The sequence below is a fragment of the Pangasianodon hypophthalmus genome, chromosome 19 (assembly GCF_027358585.1).
Source record: "Pangasianodon hypophthalmus isolate fPanHyp1 chromosome 19, fPanHyp1.pri, whole genome shotgun sequence".
NCBI classification, from domain to species: Eukaryota; Metazoa; Chordata; class Actinopteri; order Siluriformes; family Pangasiidae; genus Pangasianodon; species Pangasianodon hypophthalmus.
Window position 1 is genome coordinate 14,164,150 of NC_069728.1, and position 21,739 is coordinate 14,185,888.

Consider the following 21,739-nt stretch of genomic DNA (forward strand, 5'->3'; position numbering starts at 1 on the left):
TGCCATCAGCAGAAACCACTGGCCAAACACAATGTTCTGCATCTTAGCATGTATTTATAACAAGAGATTTCTGTTTTGTGACTTCTGCTGTTGGTCAAAAATTACCTACTGTACTGATTTTTGGATGTTTTGAATTTTTTGAATGTCAATGCTAATCTGGTAGCTCTAAAGAGCTGGGAGCTACGTTAGCCTTGGAGCTCCTGCTCTTGGCTGAATTTACAGTAAGAGGGAGAAATTATTCACCTTTTTTTTTTTTTTTGGCCAAACAATTCCTTTAACTAAATTAATTACTTATTAAAGATGTTTAAATATTCAGTCTTGTAACAGTTTCAACACAACTCATTTTATAAATACAAAGAAGTACACTGCACTTATTTTTCCTTTTTATTTTGTTATAAAAGAATAGTGAGAACAGTTTGTGAGGTGATGGAAGCCCCATCAGTCCAGTTTATCCTGATATTGAATAAAGGAAAAAAAAAATCATTTTCAGTTTAGTCCTCCTCTGCAGGATTTGTCTTTTCCTCTGTTTTGTTTTCAGTCTTCTCCTCATCACTTTCACTCTCACTCTCACTGCTGCTGTCGCTGTCGTCCCGATCGTCACACACACTCTCTTTAGTCTCCTGGGTTTCTTCTCTATGCTCCTGCTCGTCTCTTGGCTGTGTGGATTCGGTGCTCTCGTCCTTTTCTGTCTCTTGTTCGGTGCTCTCGTCCTTTTCTGTCTCTTGTTCTTCCTGAGGCTCGTCCTGCTGTTGCTGCTTCTTCCACATCTTGGCCATGGCCAGGAGTTTGAGGTTGGGCTGATTGGCAGCGTCTTCTGGGAAGATGTAGTCGTAATATTCTTCCCATCCTGCATCCGACTGGAGAACAAAACATAACACCATTAAGAGTTAGAGTTGCAAACCCACTAACAACGTTCACATTACATGCCTACAGTGTCTACTGTTAAAAGTGCTACACAAATAAAATGGTATTGTCCACATGCACAGTATCAGAGGTTCCAAAAAAAAAAAAAAAAAAAAAAGCTTATGTGACAGTCCATGATTACATTAACAACTAAATGAATTACAAACTGAACAGTTTGATCTTTGTGATATGAAAATCTCTGACATTAACATTGCAAACTCTGCACTATGAGATGATACACTGCAGTCTCTGTTTCCTCCTACTCACCCCGTCCTCTGCCGTGAGCTTCCTCCTCTTCTTCACCTTCTCGGGCATGAGCTTCCTCACTCTGTCCTTGTTGGCCACGGTGCCGAACTCCTGCTCGAAATCCTTCCAGGCCTCGAGCAGCATGAGCCTCTCCTCCTTCTCCTCACACGTGCGCAGGCTACGGTTAGCTTCCTCATAGACCTGCCTGCATCGCTGCAGTCGCTCCTCACCTTCAATCGACAGCTCAAACTGTGCGTAACTGATCCATACCTGCACACAACAGACATGAACAGACAGTCTTACCTGTGTGCAAATGAGCAGATCTTCCAGGGGCAGCGTCGAACAAAAACTGACATGACATTATCATACTTCTCTATAGCCATTAAATTACAGCTTGAGTTATTTGATAAAAGAATAAACTAAACAATCATAAAATAAATATCTCTGTAGTGCAGGTATGTTGAGTTAAAGTGGAGGAAAATTAGTGATATTTTTTTTCCAGTAACATCAGTATTTATAATTTCCTTGTTTGTCAGCTATTGCAGCTGACAGTGACGTGACAGGCTGCGGCATGACATTGATGTGATTAGAGTCGAAACCGTTATCAGCCAGAACTAATGACATCTCTGCTGCTTTAAAAAAAAAATCGACAACTCAAAACACTTTAAAGTACGCAGATATGATCATCTGAGGTGTAGCCTGCTTGAGCACCTCATATATACTAAAGGTGTCCGAATACTCACGTCTGCACTGAGGACTAATTCTAGGCTGGTTTGGACATAGAACAATTTCTTCTAATTGTGGCTCAACTGAGCAATTCCATACATCATTTTTATGCACATATTTAGCTTACTAAATGATCTATTTTTTTTTTTTTAATTATTATTATTACTTTTCTGGGGTACTCAAACTCATGCAGCAAAGAAAAATGTGTTTTGGATGCAAGGCATGCAACAGGGAGCTGATCTAGTAGCTTCACGATACTTTCAGTGCAAGGGCTCACACTACACCTGATGCGAAGTGTGCTGTGGTCTGGTTAACGCGAATCCCAGCTCCAGGGGTCAAACACGGCTTTCACACTTCATCAGTCATAACAAACTCAGGGCTCAAACAGCCCAAAGTCAGGAATTATTATTATTATTATTTTTAAGTCCTAAATGATGTGGATCAAACTCTGTGTCATTATGGAGATAAATGATGACACCCCTGGAATGTGTTCAGAGCCCTTATGTTAGGAATGTTAAGAGAAGAACCCTACTTTGACATGCTGTGTGCGCTGTAAGAGCCTTTTATAAAGTCCACGCGTGTTCTCATACTCCTCCTGCTCGATTTCAAAGTCGATGTAAGACTTCCAGAGCACCTGCAGAGAAACATCGAATTAGGAACACAGGAAATTCCAGGTCAAATTCAAAGCAGTGCTTAAAACAGCGGGCAACATGTGGGCAATACCTCTGGCATGTCGAGGCGAGGCTGACTGATGGCCAGCTCGAATATGGCCCGCGCTCTTTCTACGTCTCCGAGGATCGTCTCCAGCTCAGCAAACTTGATCCAGGTGGTGCAGTTCTCCGGGCTGAACTCCAGGTACTTCTCGTAGAGCTTCCTGCAGCGGTCAAACTCTCTGAGCTGCAGCTCCAGCTCGATGTAGCCCTTAAACAGCTTGTTCTTTGGGCATTTCCCAATGCCTGTGCCCTGTGGTTACAAAGTGAACAAGGCATCAGACTGCAGTTTCAATAAGTTTAATCCTGTAATCCTAAAGATTGTCGAAATTTACCAGGCCTCGTCTGGCGCTCGGCAGGTTCTTCTGGCGGACTTCAAACTGGGCGTAGAGCAACCAGATCTTAGCGAATGAAAACTATGAACAAGATTGAAATAATACAAATAAATAAATCTCTAACAATTTCTGAACTGTAATACTTGGATTATGACTGTTAATAGCTGCTATAATGCAAGGGATTAAAAAAAAAATAATTAAAAAATTGTTTCACAGACATTCCACAACAGTAAACATGACTATAAATGGATAAAAACTACGACGTCATTCTCTATTAACTAAAAACTATTAGCATAGGCGAATTCTATGGTATACATGGAATAACACTTTGTTTAATATGACTTTAAAACATACTACTGCTGTCTGGTGTTTAACAAAATTGTCTTATTTATAATTATCATAATAACAATAATTTATCCACCACAGTGTGATGCGTACCTTTTTGTGAGGGATGAGCTCCAGACATGCCTGGTACACCTGTCTCGTTCTTTCAGGGTCCTGTCACAGAACCAAACCAGCATGTGATGAAGACTTTAACTGCACAACACATATTAAAAGCCCACTGAACATTAACGTTAGTTCAGTGCCAGGTGTCGGGTCTGACCTTGACCTCCAGCTCCTCATAGAGAGCGTAGTTGATCCACAGGTAAATGTAGCGTTTCCAGTGTCTCTTCTCCGTGATGGGGGGAACATTGGCGATGGCTCGTTCGTACACTTCTCGGACCGTGTCGGCGTCTGCGTCGCTCTCCACCAGCCGCAGGTAATCGAACCAGGCGTCGTAGTTGTGTGGGTTTGCCTGAAATAAGACACAGAGCCAAAAGATAACTTAATATCCCACACTGTACTCTTACTATTTTAAACAGTTTCATTTAGGTGAGGATTAGAAACAATATGAAATATCACAGCTTTAAAGAGAACAATTTAAATGCCATGTAATACTGTAGTTGTGTTTAATAATGTGTATTTCTGATTCTGTAAACTAGACCAGGGACATAACCACTTTAAACAGACTTATAGCCATGAAGTAATCCCAAATGGTTAAGCATTAACAGGTAACTGTTGTTAGCATTCAGTCATGTTAGCTGCTTATCTGAACCTCTGACTAGCAAGGACTTTTATGTAACTGGGCCTTTACAGGTTTTAGCTGAGTACCCCTGACTATTCAAGTGCAATGCGTATATGTATACAACGAACTGCCATATCATCTCTCATGTTTAAAGTTTTCATAGAATATTTAGTGATATTTTACCTTAACCTCCTCCTCATACTGAAATCTCCTCTTGCTGACGATGACGTCCTCGATTCCTCTCCTGTCTCCGAACTTCTTCTCAAACACTGTGTAGTTCTTGAAAAGCTCCTGGGCCTGCTGTTTGGGGATTCTGTCCAGGGCGTACTTATAGATCACCCGTACACGCTCAAACTGAAAACACACACACACACAACATGTCTGAAAATGGGTAACAGAATCTGCACGACGACGTAATAAAGATATTTTGATATCTCACTGATTTCAGTGAGAACTATAAAAGGCAAACATTCACAAATACAAGACAATTATGCTTCAATGTCCAACTTAAAAACATCACCAGAGTTGAAACAAGGTTTCTGATGGATGCCAGAATTGACTTTGTGCATGGAGATTTGTGGAAGAAATTACCTCTTTCTGTTTCTCCTCGAATTTAGCAAAAGCCACGAAGAGGTTTTCGTCGATGTATTCCTCGCCGAAGAACTCCACAGCCCTCTCGTACACTTTTCTCGCGTGAGCAATGTAACCGTGTTTATCTTCGAAGCGGGCATATTTGATCCAGTTCTTCACTACAGGGTGGACTATCACAAGTGCAGGGGAGTTAAGGACTTAAAACTGATATGAGTTCAAAAACCAATAATAGTAACTAATAACACGATAGTATATGGCTTATTGAGAATCACAATATTTTGGTTTAGAATCGAGTTCACACACATTTCTTTGACTCCAGGTTTGTAAGGAACAATATGTATACTAAATTACTAAATTCTTACATGACTCTGGCAGAGCAGCGTAGCTACAAAGTCCTAGCAGATGTTTGTGAGGGACAGCTTGTCTGCATTAGCTGAAATCCTGAGCAAAATTAGCTGTAATTAATAAAGTTTTATACTAAATATCAGGGTGCCATGAGCAAAATGTGTATTTCCAAAACTGAAAAGAAAGCAACAATATCACCTGGTTAAACAGCAACTGTTAAGCCTCTTGTAATTTAATTAATTTAATTGGGTATTTATTAATCAATACAAAATATTACATATTTGTTTAGCTGCAATGGACAAATTTTGTTTCTTATCACTGAAAGCATGCATTTGGGTCATTTTAAAATTCATTCACATCACAGATTTCAGACACTTCTTCCCTTTTTCTTCAGTAGACTTCAGAGCGTGTTAAGGTACATGCGTGAGAACAAGTGTAGCAGAATGAGTATGGTCACTGGTCCCAGTGAATGATGAGATCATGCAATTTTTGTGCAGTCCTAGAACAGAACAGTAATTTTCAATCTGGAAACCGATCAGTCAGTTTCATTAGACAACGTGCATGACCAGTCTCTACAATAAAATTCAATGGTTTTAGCTTTTTTTTTTTGTTTCCAAATAAATAGAAAGAGACCACAGCTCGATCTTTAGTTTACCTTTTCGGTCACACTTTCATAGGTCACGTTAAAAGTGTTCCCCTCATTAACCTTTTTCTCCCCCCCCGTGTTTGATCTGATCTCCTCCAGCTTGGTATAAGTGAACTGAATCTTTTTTCATGCTTTATTTACAGAATAGCCGATTCATCGACTATGTTTCTTGGTTGACCAGTAAAAATGAATAGTCATGCAGCTCCTAGTTCCTACAGCCCAGAAACTAAAACCATGTGGAAAGGTCCTGAGGTCCTGACAAGGTCTCTGTAGTGAAAATAACCCAGCTGTTTATATTCACTCTAAAAGCAAGCACCATTTCTACATCCCAGCAGGAGCACTCTGGTAAGGATATATCTCTCATAAATGCAGCGGGCTTTCTCCACCTCCTTATAGCGCAGCTCAAAGTTGATGTAAGAGTGCCAGGCCTGCTCTTCCGGCTCCCACTCCATCCAGCGCTCAAACACCTGCCTGCAGCCTGCTATGTTCCCCAGCATCTCCTCCATGTAGCTGTACTTGTACCTGAGAACACATCCAGACAAGCACCAGGTCCATCCCATTACACACAGAAGATCAGTAAGCAGTGAAGTTAAACTACAGGAAGTGAAGTGTAAGGATTACCAGAACTGGTTGACTCGGGGCAGGATGGTTATGGCTCGGTCCCAGATGTTGCGGGCGTGATTGACCTGTCGGTTCTTCATCTCCATCTCGGCGTATTTCAGCCACAGCGTGACATTCCGGTGATCCACGTCCAACGCTCGCTCGTAGATAGACCGAGCTCTTTAAACAAGGCAGCAGAAATGTAAAAAATATTTAACCTGAATTCATTTAACTCAGCGTTATGATTAATGTATATCCAGAGTGTCATACCTCTGTACTTCCTTCAGACTCTCCTCCCATTGTGCGTACTTGATCCAGTTGCTTATGACAGTCCTGTTCTTTCTGATATTGTCTTCAAACCCCTGCAGAGCAGATCACTGACGTTGAACATGAGGATAATGAAGGAAATCAGACACCCCTGTAAAACCCCGGGTTTGGTCATCTTACCTTGCGTTTTCGTAATTTGTAATCGTTTAATTCCTCTTCATCAGTGATCTTCTGTTTGGGTGGAGGGGGGAGTAGCTCGAGTTCTCGTTCCTTGGCTTCTCGGAGCAGCTGCTCGGCCGTGATCTGCACCTCAGCCGGGGCTTTATTCTTCACCTGGTACAGGAAAGGCATAGCAGAGTGTGTGTTAACCATCACAGCTGGCAGGACAACCTTTCCTTAAACAACTGCTTATAAAGCATTCTGCAAAAGGATGCAGGTCACGATTAGCTGTGTGACCTCAGACTTCCAGCTTAAACTTCCAGTGTCTCTAAAACTATTTAAACAGAAAGTCAAAGACTGTCTTTCTACATTTTTTTCCCCTACAATGTTTACCTGCATTTCAATTTGAGGATATTAAATGGCTCACAGCTAAGCTCTTAATTCACAAATGTAAACTTAGGATAAATGTACTATTGTAATGTACTGTGTACTTAGAATGCAGAATTTCTCTCTCTCTCTCTATTTTTTTTTTTTTGGAAATAGAAAATATACCCTAAAATTATTGAAGGTGTGCAATGCCTTTGCTTGACTTGACTTATTTTCCATTTACTTCTTTTTCCCCCTTTATTGTTTATTAATGTCATTTCCCGTTACTTGCAAGCCCTATTAATTAATAAATTGTTTAATTAATTAATTAACCTGGCAAAGGCTAACAGTTTGTAGCTTAGCTAGAGCTAACAGCATAGCATTTCTGAAAAATGCTAAGATTATTACAACGGAATTATAGCTAATATGCCCGAGTGTAACTACATGTAACTATATACTAACTATACTGCAGTAAAACGATATATTATTTCATAGTACATCAGTAATAACAGTTATTGTAATTCTAATTAAAATAACTAGCTAGCTTAGCCACCTAGCTAGCTACATACACTGAGCTCCTTGCACGAGCCCATTTGTCTTACCTTTGCCACTTTCGGTATTCTCTGCTTCCCTGCCGCGGTGGACGCCATGACTCCAAAATATTAACTTACCCCAAAAACAAAAAAAAGAGAAAACGAGTTTTTAGCATTCAATTTTATAACTTAAATACAAAACTCTCAACGCTATGCTATCAAAACCAAGTTTCCGCCATAACTTTGCTCCATGGGGCATTTTCCCCACCCGTATTACGTCAAGTCCTGCCTTCTTCGCTATGATTGGCTGCTCAAAAAAGGTTGTGCAATAGAAAGCTGTCGGTATGATGTAATAGCCAATCAGACGGAGGAGTGGTAGCGCAGGCGGACAGGAAGTGTATGAATACAGGTGGGAAAAGCGAAAAGATGAACGAACGAACGTCGAACGTAGCCCATGCACGGTAACGTTTTACGTCGCAGACGTCATGACGTTTTATAACCATGGCAACGAGACGCTCAGGCCACATACAGTTTGAGATACAGTATACAGATTAACGGGAAGGATTAATGAGACGGGCGCATGAATGGTAGCAATTTATTTATTTTTTGACACCATGTTGGTTGACTATCGAGCCTTAGGAATAACTGTAGTACAGTGTTAATGTAGTTTTAATGCAGATGAGTGATAATGGCGTTTGTGTATTTCTTTCTTCCTCCAGGAGAACATGACGACCATTACTTCATCCACTGGGGAAAAGAAATCTGTAACTGTGAGAAGGACAGAGTCCTGTGATGCTCTCAAGATCACTGAGCTGATCAGCCCAGCCACTGCAGCAGTGTTTGGCAGAGTGAATGTGATCCACCTGCTGTGAGTGCTGCTGAGGATAATTCACATTCATGCAGGGACAGGTTCAGTGGCACAATATACTTACACAGCAATCACATATCATATAACATATAACAATATTTCTTCATAACCTGCAGACTCGTTCCTTCAGTATGGATTACAGTGCATCACAAATCAGCATGGGTGTAAATTTAGATTTTCCTAATTAATGTCACTGCCTAAACATTCCCTACGTTTATTAATATATTCATATATTGTAAGACATCACAACCACAATGTTGATTTCAGTAGAATTTTGTCCATATTAGAGGTCTTATGCAATACCACTATCTGTATCTCTTTAGTGATCTAAACAGATCTGTATCTGTATCCAGATTTAAACCTGAGGATGACATGGTCAGCAGAAACACTGAAAGACACTGGATTTAAAAAAAAAAACAGATAGAAATGCCAACACTGCATCATTTATCAATCTTTTGGTAAAAGTTGTGTGTAAATGTTTGCATTAAGGCTGAAAGACATTAATGGAAGTTATTTTGACTCACTTTAATGCCAATAAAATATTTAATAACATATAATATTAATCATAATAAGTGATAATTAAGTAATTAAGGCCGGTCCTCTGTTGCGATAACCACAAGTAAGATCTAAAAAAAAATAGTGCAGGACAAATTAAGAACCATTAATACTCGTCAGTACTCATTACTACAATTCAGGTTACAAATACGAATAGCTTCTGGATGCGTGTCATCATTCATGATACTCCGAGCTTTCCTTATCACTTGTTGCTCATAAAATTCACTTAGGCTCTGCAGTGGCATACCAATCATTTTTGAACAAGTCTTAACTATGGTCTGGAGGTGATTCTTATTCTTTAGATAAAGTGATGAAAACCAACATAAAAATGAAAAACTCAAAACGCTCTCAATAAAAGTATTATAAAAAAAAATTCTCGAAGTTAAGGCATTTTCATTAATACTAAATTTCTTGTGTAAACGCTTGTACGAATGATTTACAAATAAATCCGTTCATATCCAGCTCTATAAATGAGGCCCCTTGTCAGCATGGTCTGTTAATACTGGCTGTGACAGTTCCTCAACCTCAGCTACATCAGTCAAGTTCATAATTAGTCTCAGCAACAGCTGTGAGCAGGACTTTTTAAAATCCATTTTTATTTGTGTTCGTAACTGCCCGTGACATTTAGAGAAGGCCGTCCACCAAAACGTCAGTGACCCAGTGAGGAGGGTTTTAGTCAGAGAAGCAGCCTTCTGTGTGTAGAGATGCACAAATGCTTTTTTCATTTTCACCCTCACTACTAATATCACAACTCTTATTATTGCTCAATAACCATCCTGATAGTGGCGGATATGGTGGATACCCATTAAGTACAATATATTATTAAGTAAATATATTATATTATATTATATATTAAATATATTATATATTAAGTAAATATATGCTCTGTTTTATATATATTATTTATATATATATATATATATATATATATATATATATATATATATATATATATATATATATTACACACACACACACACACACATATATATGTCTTAGGCACCCTATTTTTTTTTAGTACAAACTTTGTTGTAGATTTTTATTGATTCAGTACAAAAACATTTTAGATTTCCAAACATTAGTTTTCCAGCACAAAATTAAATATTACAGAAAAATGTTTGTATGTCAGTAAAGAAAGCAGCAGATTACGTAAGAGACCACTTTTTAAACAAAAAAAAACATAATGAAAGCTGCTGGGTTTTGCTGCATATATATAAAGTATAGAACTGTGTTCAGTCATTGAACTTCAGAGGCTTTCATAGACAAAAATATGTTAGTGGATCAATTTAAAAACATGCCCAATCCACCATTACAGTGCTGATATGATATGTTATATTTATATTTAGTATACATTACATTATGTATCCTAAATATACATTCCTAATTTGGTTTGAATTATTTTTGTGCACATTCATTTTCTATTCTTTTGTTTGCTTCATTCTCAGGGAAAAAGCTAATCTGGCAGTTACTATAAGCACAGCAACAAATGAAGTCCTGGCCCACGCTGCGTTGGTGGACCATCCCATTGGTGACCTGGTGGATCAGGCTTCATGGGAGCAGCTACTTCAAACCCATTTTAACACCACAAAGTTCACAGTAGGCAAAATGATGTAGTTTCTATGATTCAGTAATGATAAAACTTTCTGTTGTGATCTGCCTCATGCTCAAGGTTTTTTTTTGTTTTGTTTTTTAATCTCTATAGCCATTAAACACAATTTTCCTGCATCTATTTGTGGCCCAGCCCGGCTTTTCTATTTCCAGTGCTAAAGAGATTATCAGGTAAAAACTGAAAATGTAATACAGGATTTTAGACAACTTTTACATTTCTGAAAAAGACACAGCATTATTTTGATTTGTTTTGCCTGTCATGCTTTTATGTATTTAGACTTGAATAAGCCAGACTTCTCTATAGTCATCCAGTTAAGGCCGGTTTAAATCTTGTTTGGGGCAGCGAAAATTACATTTCCACCATGGCAATGTCTTCCTGTTTCCATTCAGAGCCTTTACATTGAATTCTGCAATCAGATAAAGTTAGATTTTACATTGTGAGCTTAAAAGGGTTTACGCAAAGCAGACATGAAGCATGATGTCTGTCTTCTTCATCGCAACCAGGACTGTGTTCAATGCCATCACAGAGCTGGAATACATCTGCCTCGTCACCCCCTACAGCAGCAGCCTCGGTAAGAAAACCACGCAGTACTCAACTTCAGGACATTCTCTACATTACCCTACTTTTATCCAAAGATGTTTGGATTGAAGCTAGTGGTTTTTTGCAAGGCTTTTTGTAGCCAGGGACTTGTTTTACTGTAAAAAAAAAAAAAAGTTTAAATGTGTACAGTAATATTTTGACTATTAATTGAGACTATGAGCTTTTATTTCTGAACTTTCAACAAACAGAACACATTCGTTATCTTCATTATCTGGACCACTGATTTACACTTGCAATATCATTCATCTTCAGTAAGCATTATATCCTGGTCTGGGTCACGGTGGATCCAGAGCCTATCCCGGGAACACTGGGCATGAGGTGGGAATACATCATGGATGGAGCACCACACTCATTCACACCTAGGAGTAATTTAGAGTAGCCAGTCACCCATTCGGTACGGTTTTGGGAGGTGGGAGGAAAGCAGAGGAAACCCACACGGACACAGGGAGAACATGCAAAACTCAATACAGACAGTAATATATGCAATATTTCCTTTGCTGTTTTTCAGCTGTTATTTCTTTTTAAACATTCCCCACTGTTACTATCTTATTTTAATGTCATTCATGTAATTATGCTCAAGTTGTTGTCATGGTGATAAAGCGCCTGATGAAACCGCTCCGTAGTTCTGGACCGGCAGAATTTCAGTGCTGAACATGTACCAACTTTGCTGGCCAAGAGCTGGCTCTGAAAGTGTTGAACAGTTCCAGATTTGGCCAGATGTGGTCAAAAGTGCTCATACAATAGAAAAAGAACTTGATGAGAGCAGCCACACAGAGCCAGCGTTTATACTCAGCTGCATTGTTTTTCTTTAGAGCCAGCTCTGTTGGACATTTTTGAGCCCATGCCCTGCGTTACAGAGGAAGTCCAGTGTGGTGCGTTTGTGTGCCACAGACACAACTACTGTCCAAGACTGCATGTGCGCAGAGCCAGGTGCTTAGACCACACACACACACACACACACACACACGCACACACGTTTAACCCTTTCATTACATTAACCCTTGTGCAGGCTGCAAACAGAAATAACCTGAGAGATTTCCTCCTGTTCGTTCGAAGACTTAGAAGATAAAGTGCATATGCAGTTTTCACACTCCTGAACAATAAGACACTCTGAGGTTGCTAAAGTGCCAATATTTCCCAGCATTCCAAATAAAGACATAGTGAGCAGTGCAGCACATGGTGGGACATACATACATGTCAATTTCTAATGATCCACACTGACTAACTCCGCTTGCTAGTGATGATCAAACTTCTCTGTCCTCAAGACTTTCTGCAACAGAAAACTTACTCACTGGTACAGCCCTCTGCCACTGGAGACTCCTTCCATAATTGTTAAATAAATGTCTTTTTATAGAAAAAGTTTATCTAAGTTTATTCGCTTTTCTTTATTAAACACCAGCATATTTTTAAAATCTGCGTATTATTAGCCGTAGATTATGTATAAACCCTATGAACGTGTTGTTACTATAGAAATGATAACATATTACAATGAGCTCATTAATAGGAACCTGTGGTTTACTTTGTAGCCTGCACTATTGTCAGAGCTCCTGTTATGGAAAATGAATCAACATCTTCTGACCAATCAGATTCTAGAATTCAAAGGTTCTGTGCTATAATTAAGCAATATCACACAAACAAGAGTTGTGAGAGTTACTCTTGCTCATGCAATATTGAATAACTGGCTTTATTTGTCTAGTATTATTCACACATATGTGAAGTGAAACATCATTAATGGTTTACATGGCTATACTGTAAGTCCTCTTCCTCAAGACACTTCTAAACTTTCTAGTTAGTGTGACAAATGCTTAATTTTTAAAAATGTTTTTTTTTTTTTTTTTTTTTGGGAAAAGAGCATCTGAGCTGCTTTACAATGCTAGTTTAGTCAGATAGTGTGGAATATGATGTGATTTGATGTGATTTGATGTGATGCAGGGTAGAAGATCTCATTGACCTCACATACTTAGAGCAGATGAAGACTCTGAGCGATTGCTGGCCTGTGCAGGACACCCTGGCTGAGAAGATCGAGGTTGAGGGTGAGATGAATCATGTGGCTGTGTTTGAGGTTAGTCTTGCCTGCCAATAGTATATCACCAAAAAAAAAAAGATGATAAAATGCATTTACATAATGTTATTTAAAATTAATTTAAAATGAGCTCAATATATTTTACATAATCTGCAAACAAAACAAAACAAAACAAAAAAATATATATATTTTATATATATATAAACAAGAACAAAAATATACTAATTGGGCCCCCGGAGAACTAGTGGTTAGGCCTCAACGCTCTCACTGGCACGGCACGGCACGGCATTGATTCCCGGCCAGGGAACCGAACCCTAGCCCCTGGGGTTGCACACAATAGTGCAATTCCAGTGCCGGTCCCAAGCCTGGATAAAATTGGGAAGAGTTGCTTCAGGAAGGGCATCCAGCATAAAAACTGTGCCAAATCACATATGCAGAACAATGATCTGCCGTGGCGACCCCTAACCAGAGCAGCCGAAGTAAAATATATATATATATATACCTCAGACATTTAACATTTACAAAATATTTGAGAATATTAATGTTTCAGTTTTAAGAAGGCTCCTGAGTGGCAAACCAGAAAAACCCTATTATCGGGAGATTGCAGATTTGAATTTTAACCAATGATGTCACAGCCGTCAGTGGGCGGGAGCCAAGAGAGCAAAATTGGCCCTGGTCATAATGCGTGTAGTTATACGATAGTAATCCACGCTGTGGTGGTGTGGAACCATGGTCTGGAGTGTGTTATTCCACTCATAACACACTGATTTCCCAATGATTACTATGTTTAATTTACTAACAACAAACAACACGAACCACTTTTTAATGGCTTATAATTAAAGTTCATGATGTGGAACATCTGAAAAACAAGTTAGTTTCTCTTATCACTTATTTAAAACTAACTCCAGCATGTTCTTCGTTTTCTCTCCCTCTCTCTCTCTCTCTCTCTCTCCAAAAAGCACAGCCTGTCATTTTACAAACTCCTCTGTCCCAAACACTTTCACATGCTGGGAAACTTTACAAAGCCCCGTCATTGTTACAAAGTGCTGACACCAAAAATCCTTCCATACATGTTAAATAAACGTCTCCTAACAAAAAACTTCCCCACATTAACAATGGTACATTTTCTTTTTCAATAACAACACTTAAAAAAAATCCACTTATTATTAGTCTTAGATCACATGGAGCATCTGCTGTACAAGTCCATGTGTATAAGCTGTTAATATAGAAACAACAATGTGTTAGAATGTTCACATTAATATGCAATATAAACATATCATTCATGGAACTACTTTCTGAGCCATGTGGTTATATACAATTTTTAATTAATATATACATTTATATAGTATTTAAATATTTATAACAAACTGTGTGATCACAAACTATGCTTTAAGGTGTTTTTTTAAATTACTTCAAATAAAATGTATGCAGTCAGGGTGTAATCAGATGCTCCTTTTATAAATGTCCATGGAATTAAAACCCTTGCTGGAGGTTTGAATTGCACAGCAGTAGGTGCACTCGAGGCTACAGATGCTTTTGCTTAAATCTAGATGAATTTGTGGTGGGGGGGCTCTTCCCTCAGGAACACCACGATGTCCCCCTCCTTTCATACTGACATGTGTTCATAGCAGCATATGGCAGATGAGAGTGAACGGCCAGCCAAGACATGCTCGCACTCAGCACGCCGAGGCCAGACATCTGTAGCATTTCTGCAGTTTTGTGTTTGCATGTCGCCTCTCTCTCTCTCTCTCTCTCTCTCTGTGCACACAGCAATCTGCTCCACATCGCCTAGCACTGTTATGAAAGTGACACTCCAGAGAATGTCATAAATTATTCACAGGGCTTTTTGTTGTTTTTCCACGCTAAGGCTTTTTAAATATTTTATTCCATTCCAACTGCAAAGAACATACTGTTCCTTTTTTTATGAGAGGACCAGCATTAAAAGTAAATAAAAAGTTCAAAGTAAACTTTACATTTAAAAGGGGGAATTTAATTGATCATCTCTATTTATATCTTTTATAACAAATGTATGTTACTATTTTATGAAAAAAAGAGAAAGAATTCAAAAGAAAGAAAAAGGAAAAACAACCATCAGTTGGTCAACAGTTAATGTCATAAATAAACAAACAAACAAACAAATAAATAAATATCTAAATAAAGGAAGGAAAGAACGAAGGAAACAATGAAGGAAGTGTAAAGCTCAAAAGACAGAATGAGAAAAATAATTCAGAACAAAGTGTTAGAAAGAAAAGAAATTAAACGAGGGACAAAAAAGATGAAAAGTACACTTTCTTGTGTGTGTGTGTGTGTGTGTGTGCACATGTTTATTCAGAACGATGGCCTTGCTGTTGGCTTCATCATTGTCTCCGGTAAATTTAACCTGCTGCTGCTGAATGCGGAGTATGAGCTTGGGCCCTTTGATGGATTGAAAAGGAAGAAAGCAGAGGAGCGGAGTGAGGATTTGGACCAATCTCAGCATGCTGAGTCCACAGACGACATCACTGATCCTCAAAAATCCAACACAGAGACTGAAGTCAAAGAGGTGTGTCACGCTAGAGTCACAGTTCAGCTCAGATTGTTATTGGCGTTAGTCAGAGTTCAGAATTCAGCCAGTGCTTCGTTATTAAATGACATTATCCACTTCATTTCATCATTAAGATCTTACAGAACCCTAATGCAGATTAGTGCACACTTATTAGACATAGGCATGACATATTTGTATTTCATCCAAAGCGACTTATAGCTAAGGTAGAATCCAATCCAAACAGAGAGCTCAGCAGTTCAACCTTGGCTCTTAAGCAGTCCTGGGATCTGAACTTACAACCTTCCACTCCTTACCACACAACCTTAACCAAGCACTAAACTATCACTATCAAACATTCTGAAAGTATTCAAGAATTGTTTTTCAAAGCACCTTTGCCCTGCTTTTGCTTTGACTGACAAAAGATTTCTGTGGATGTCAGTTAGTGGCCACAACTAACACACAAACCTGGCTTAACTGTTATCAGCTCATTAAAAGACATTACTGGGCCATTTAAGTCCATGCTGGACTGGTCTGTGCTACTCCAACTTGATCTCTAAACATACAGTCCCCTTTTTTGATGTCTTCTTTACTACTGCAGCTGTCATCTTTAAAACCTATTCAATATTTACAATCAGGACAGCATGGTAGGTCTGTTAAGAACCACTTATCAATCCTCCCACCCAGGGACAGAGCTATTTGTGTCAGTTGTATTTTCAGTCCAAAACAATGTTTGGGCCAAAATTGGAGTTATCTGTCAAAACGTATTTTAACACCTCTAACTTTCAGAAACTATAAAAATGTTTCACCAAAGTAATGAGCTATATGCCCTCCCCCTCCCCAGTTTTCATCTGGGCTTGAGACTGGCACTGGAGTGCACTGTCTTGTGCAACCTAGTTGGTTCCCTAGCCAGGATTCAAACCCAGGCCGTGGTGGTGAGAGTGCCGAGGCCTAACCACTAGTCCTCCAGGGACCCTTGTTGGACAGCTATATGCCATAGAGCAATGGATGTAAGCCTGCCAAACTAATACCTGACTAACAACCACAGCTGCCACAAGAAAAAACTAGCAGGATTCATGAAATAAAAACAGAATTTTACCACAAAATCCCATGGTATAGTACAATTATCGGTGAGCAGAATCCATCATAATTGCACCACTTGCTTTTAAAATTACAATGTCTGGTTTCAGTAAAGCTCTGGTCAGAAAATTTGCACATCTGGAAGACTGACAAGCTAAATTTCTTTACAAATGAGACAAATTAAACAGTAAGGTTGCAGTGTTAGGTCACATGCTTATTTTTGCTGGGAACAAAAATCAGCCCTGACCAGAACTCCAAAAGCCAGGATAATCTGCTACTTAAGTGTCTTATAACCTGGGTCTGTGATGAGACGTTTGTCAGTTTGAGACCCAGGACTGGCAGAGGTAGATAAAAGAAATACACTGAATGCATACCAGTGCTACTGTCTTGTCAGTGCTACAGCTGATCCTTGAGCAAGACCTTTAAACCCTAAATGATGCAGAGGCACCCAAGAGGCCTGTGCTCAGACCGTGCATATTACTTTCTGTCAGAAGAAACATCAGGATATGTGAAGACAGCTATTCCTGTGCAGCCATACAACTGTCACTAACACTTCTATTTTAAATTATTGCCATTTTGTGTGCCTTTAAATCAGGCCGAGCCCATTAGAGCTCATACAACAGACAGCAGCGGAAACAGCGCAGCCTCAGAAGCAGAACATAATGCTTTCTTGATCCAAATACGAATTGATAAGAGGTTTGAAACGAGGTAAGTTCAATCACATATTACTTATCACTCTACCAAATTAAGCTTTGCTAAGCTAAATCTACTGTTAACTAACTTTAACTGTCGGAGCTGTTGCCTTGTTGTGTTTGGTCGTGAAGTTTCTAACATGATGTCACATTCTGATAAAGTAGATCTTTCAGAATAATTTCAATGGGTGATTACAGGGTTGATGAAGACACGAACTGTTTTTACAAGTCTGAAATCTTAAGAATGAAATGAAACATTATTTTATACCACAACACTGTTGAATTTGTGATTCTGATTGGTCAGAAGATATTGGCACGGCTCAGACTGGACTGCACTGGATCAAATCAAATGTTATCGTTTCAATAGTCACAGCAAATTCACAGGGACTTATCTAGCAGATGGTCCACATAATCTAAGCCTAATAATAAGCGGATTAAAAAGAAAAACAAGTAATTGGTAAAGTTTTCTGTGAGAAGATGTTCTCTGTGAGAAGTTTTGGAAGGAGTCTCCAGTGTCTGTGCTTTGTAACAGTCTGTACAGTGTCCAACATGAGAAATGACATATTTTTACTTTGCGGTTTCTCAGTAACATGACAAGCTGCATTTTTAAAAATTATTATTTTTTCTTATTTTGGGGGTGGATGAGTGGGCGAGAGATGCTGCTTATCGCTGTTATAAATGTTAACAGGACCGAACTTGTTCCATGGATGTTCTGCAGCATTAAATATACCTACAAAAGGAGAAAAAGTATTATGTGTTGTTCTGTAATGAATAAAAATGTTAAATGATGGCAAATTACTGTGGTATAAGAGGATTTAAAGACATTGTGATGTGCTTTATGGAAACACACTTCACGTTTGGCCTCATTACACCACTTCGTCATTAACTGTTATTTTCCCATAAGCATGCCTTATGTTTTATTCCTTACTTTATAGGGATATATACTTTATGTATGCCTGTAAAGTATTTTAGCCTATTTTATTAGCAGTATTAACAATATTGAAGGAAATGAAAGAACAAGCCAGCCAGAGTTGTGGTTCAGATTTACAGTTAACTATCTTTTTAACACCTTTATTCGATCTGGTTACCATGAGTGTCAATATGACCTGAACATCATCAACAGAATAAGCAAGCCAAGCACATAAAAGTTCATGTAGGAAAAAAATAATCATTTTAGTATTACTACAAAATAAAGTAGGTCACTGTGACCTGAACAGAGCATAAGGGGTGGTGAGTATTTCCTTTGGTGATGTAGTGTATATGGATGGAAACTTTCCTCCCTTTGGCTCTGCTCCAGTGGCTTTTGCTTAAGATCTGTTATGGTGTAAACTGGGGGGAGTCTGATTGCTCGTTGGCTCCTGCTGGGCACAGCTTTCTGCCGCTTTACTCCCCAGCTGTTGCGGAATATGGAGTCCGCTTGCTCCCCGCTGAGAGTGAGCATGTAATTAATGAGCCGAATGCTTAAAGTGACAGCGAGGCGAGAGGAGAGGGGTTGAGCGCACAGATTGGCTGGCCACAGACGCCGTAGTTAGCGTCCAACATGGCAAATTTTCACTCTGCTCTCAACAAAGAGACGCTGTGCAGTACAACTTTCTGCTCTTTTTTTCCCCTCATGATTTTATTATTCATTCCCTCACAGGGCCGTTGATTGCTTGCCTTATGTTTTTCAACTTTTCCCGGTGAGTACTCACTTCCAAGCAGTAAAACATGTTCCTACTTAATGTAAAAGACAGAGCTGATCAGCCAAGATTATTTTTGGATTTTGGTAGAACAAAGTGCAACAGCACCACCAATATTCGTAAGAAAAATACACAGAATGATATGACGAAGCGAGACTGGGGCTGACTTCTTTCTAGCCCAGACTGTAGATTCATGCAGCCTATCAGTGACAGTCAGGTCAAGTGTTTACACAGCGTGAAATGCCTTCTAGATTTGATTTCCATTTGGGCTGATTTTTTTTTAGCCTGCTTCACTGACACGTGTAACACATGATCTGCGGTAATTGTGGGTGTAATGAACCCCATAAAATTCCACAAAGAGACACCCATACACACTCTGGCTGAACTAACAGAGCCAGCACAAATTGTTGCATTTGTTATTTCCTATTGTGTAAGTGCCGATATTAATAAGCGATATGTGGATTAATTGTGCTTAGGTCACTGTGAAGTAAAATATTTCATGCTCCTTAAACACTGGGTAAATTATATGTATAGCTCATCAGTGTAGGTAAAGCTGTTTTATGGAATGTTTCTGTTTGGTCTGGGGAATCAGGAGCGGGATTTCTGCATCATATTGGTGCATACGCTGGATCCAGATTCCCCTCTACGCCAGACCTTCGTCAGAGCCATGCCACGTGACTGCAGACACCGTGATCTTTACATCCTCCACCGCTCAGGCCTTCTCAAGTAAACATCCACAATTACTCTTAGAAGAAATTAAGGATAGTAGATGGTTATTGTCATGCTCTCTATTGTATATACAATCAGGTCCATATGTATTTGGACAGTGACACAGGTTTTGAAATTTTGCCTCTGTACACCACCACAGTGGATTTGAAATGAAGCAATCAAGATGTGACTGAATTGTAGACTTTCAGCATTAATTCAAGGGGTTAAACAAAAATACTGCATTAACTGTTTTTTATAGTCCCTCCATTTTCACATTTTTACAGGCTTTTAATTGGACAAACTAATATAATCATAAATATTAGGATTATTTTTAATACTTGGATGCAAATCCTTTGCAGTCAATGACTGCCTGAAATCTGGAGCCCATCACCAAATGCTGAGTTTCCTCCCTTGAAATGCTTTGCCAGGCCTTTACTACAGCCGCCTTCAGTTGCTGCTTGTTTGTGGATCTTTCTGCCTTCAGATTTTGTCTTCAGTAAGTGAAAAGCATGGGTTGAGGTCAGGTGGGCTGAGGTCATTGGACATTTAAGAACATTTAATTTCTTTGCCTTAAGAAGCTCTTGGGTTGCTTTCGCGGTACACTTTGGGTCATTATCTGTAACGTGAATCACCGTTCTATCAGTTTTACAGCATTTCACTGACTCTGAGCAGAAAATGTAGCTCTGTACACTTCAGAATTCAACCTGCTTCTTCAATTAGCAGTGACATCATCAATAAACACCAGTGACCCATTTCCATTGGCAGCCATACATGCCCATGCCATAACACTTCCTCCACATGTTTGTTGACAGATGATGTGGTATGCTTTGGATCATGAGCCCTTCTTTTCCTTTTCCATATTCTTCTCTTCCTATCATTCTGAGACAAGTTAATCTTGCATCAGAACTGGTCAGGCTTTATTTAGAGGTGTTTAGCAACTCTAATCTGGCCTTTCTGTTCTTGAGTGTTACCAGTGCTTTTGAGGTAATCAAAACCACTGGTGTTTTATCTCAAGGTAAACCCTCTGTATTCACATTCATGAAGGAGTCTCTCGATTGTAGACTTTGACAATGATATGCCTACCTCCTCCAGAGTGTTCCTGACTTGGCTAGATGTTGTGAAGGGGTTTTTCTTCAACAAGGAATGAATTCTGCGTTCATCCACTTTATGTCTTTGTGATCTTCCAGGCCTTTTGATATTGCTGAGTTCAGTCACCATTGAATTCCTTTTAAAGCATGCCCCAAATTGTTGATTTGACCACTCCTAATGTTTCTGCTATCTCTCTGATAGGTCTGTTAATTTTTTTCGGCCTAAAGATGTTGTCCTTCACTTGCATTGACATCTCTTTGGACTGCATATTGAGAGCTACCCAATGCAAATTCAATGCTTAGAATCAACTCCAGACTTTTTATCTCCTTGATCTGTTATGAAATAGTGAGGAAACAGGCCACACCTGACCATTAAAAAGCTTATCAGTCAATTGTCCAATTACCTTTGGGCCTGTGAAAATGGAGGGACTATGCAAAAAATGGAATACAATATTAATGTAATATTTTTGTTAAACCCCTTGAATTAAAGTTGAAATCTACACTTCAATCACATCTTGCCTCATTTCAAATCCATTGTGGTGATGTATAGAGGCAAAAAGCTGAAAACTGTGTCACTGTCCAAATACATATGGACTTGATTGTGCATGTTTAATGTGTGGCAAAAGATCAGTGATCATGTACCATTAATGTATATGTATGTGCAGACAACTTATAAATGCAGAACACACAGTATACACTCACAGTGCTGACTCTTCTTCAAGAAAAACAATACACATTTCCATGTATCCACTTTTACATACAAGTCAGACAGAACACAGTTCAGTTCATTTAACTGTACATTCCAGGGATATTTTTTATTGTA

General features: G+C 39.0%; 2 protein-coding genes across 2 annotated transcripts in view; one reads left to right on the forward strand and one right to left on the reverse strand.

Annotated features, from left to right (window-relative positions):
- Nucleotides 1-371: 371 nt before the first annotated feature.
- On the reverse strand, nucleotides 372-7,787 carry crnkl1 (crooked neck pre-mRNA splicing factor 1). The gene is made up of 14 exons (XM_026923343.3): nucleotides 7,563-7,787; nucleotides 6,616-6,768; nucleotides 6,439-6,530; nucleotides 6,190-6,348; nucleotides 5,924-6,090; nucleotides 4,578-4,756; nucleotides 4,170-4,340; nucleotides 3,525-3,716; nucleotides 3,359-3,418; nucleotides 2,921-3,001; nucleotides 2,599-2,838; nucleotides 2,408-2,509; nucleotides 1,171-1,419; nucleotides 372-857 (listed from the first exon to the last, which is right to left on the reverse strand). The coding sequence occupies exons 1-14, from the start codon at nucleotides 7,608-7,610 to the stop codon at nucleotides 492-494; spliced, it is 2,259 nt and encodes a 752-aa protein (XP_026779144.1). The 5' UTR covers nucleotides 7,611-7,787; the 3' UTR covers nucleotides 372-491.
- Nucleotides 7,788-8,212: 425 nt separating this feature from the next.
- The window catches only part of cfap61 (cilia and flagella associated protein 61), a 43,455-nt gene continuing 29,928 nt past the window's right edge, over nucleotides 8,213-21,739 (forward strand). The window contains exons 1-10 of the mRNA XM_026923405.3: nucleotides 8,213-8,361; nucleotides 10,362-10,512; nucleotides 10,619-10,695; nucleotides 11,029-11,096; nucleotides 11,938-12,055; nucleotides 13,058-13,187; nucleotides 15,481-15,690; nucleotides 17,345-17,457; nucleotides 19,081-19,120; nucleotides 19,713-19,846. Coding sequence (XP_026779206.3) covers nucleotides 8,219-8,361; nucleotides 10,362-10,512; nucleotides 10,619-10,695; nucleotides 11,029-11,096; nucleotides 11,938-12,055; nucleotides 13,058-13,187; nucleotides 15,481-15,690; nucleotides 17,345-17,457; nucleotides 19,081-19,120; nucleotides 19,713-19,846 — 1,184 coding nt within the window. The 5' untranslated portion in view covers nucleotides 8,213-8,218. The remainder of the gene's footprint in view (nucleotides 8,362-10,361; nucleotides 10,513-10,618; nucleotides 10,696-11,028; nucleotides 11,097-11,937; nucleotides 12,056-13,057; nucleotides 13,188-15,480; nucleotides 15,691-17,344; nucleotides 17,458-19,080; nucleotides 19,121-19,712; nucleotides 19,847-21,739) is intronic.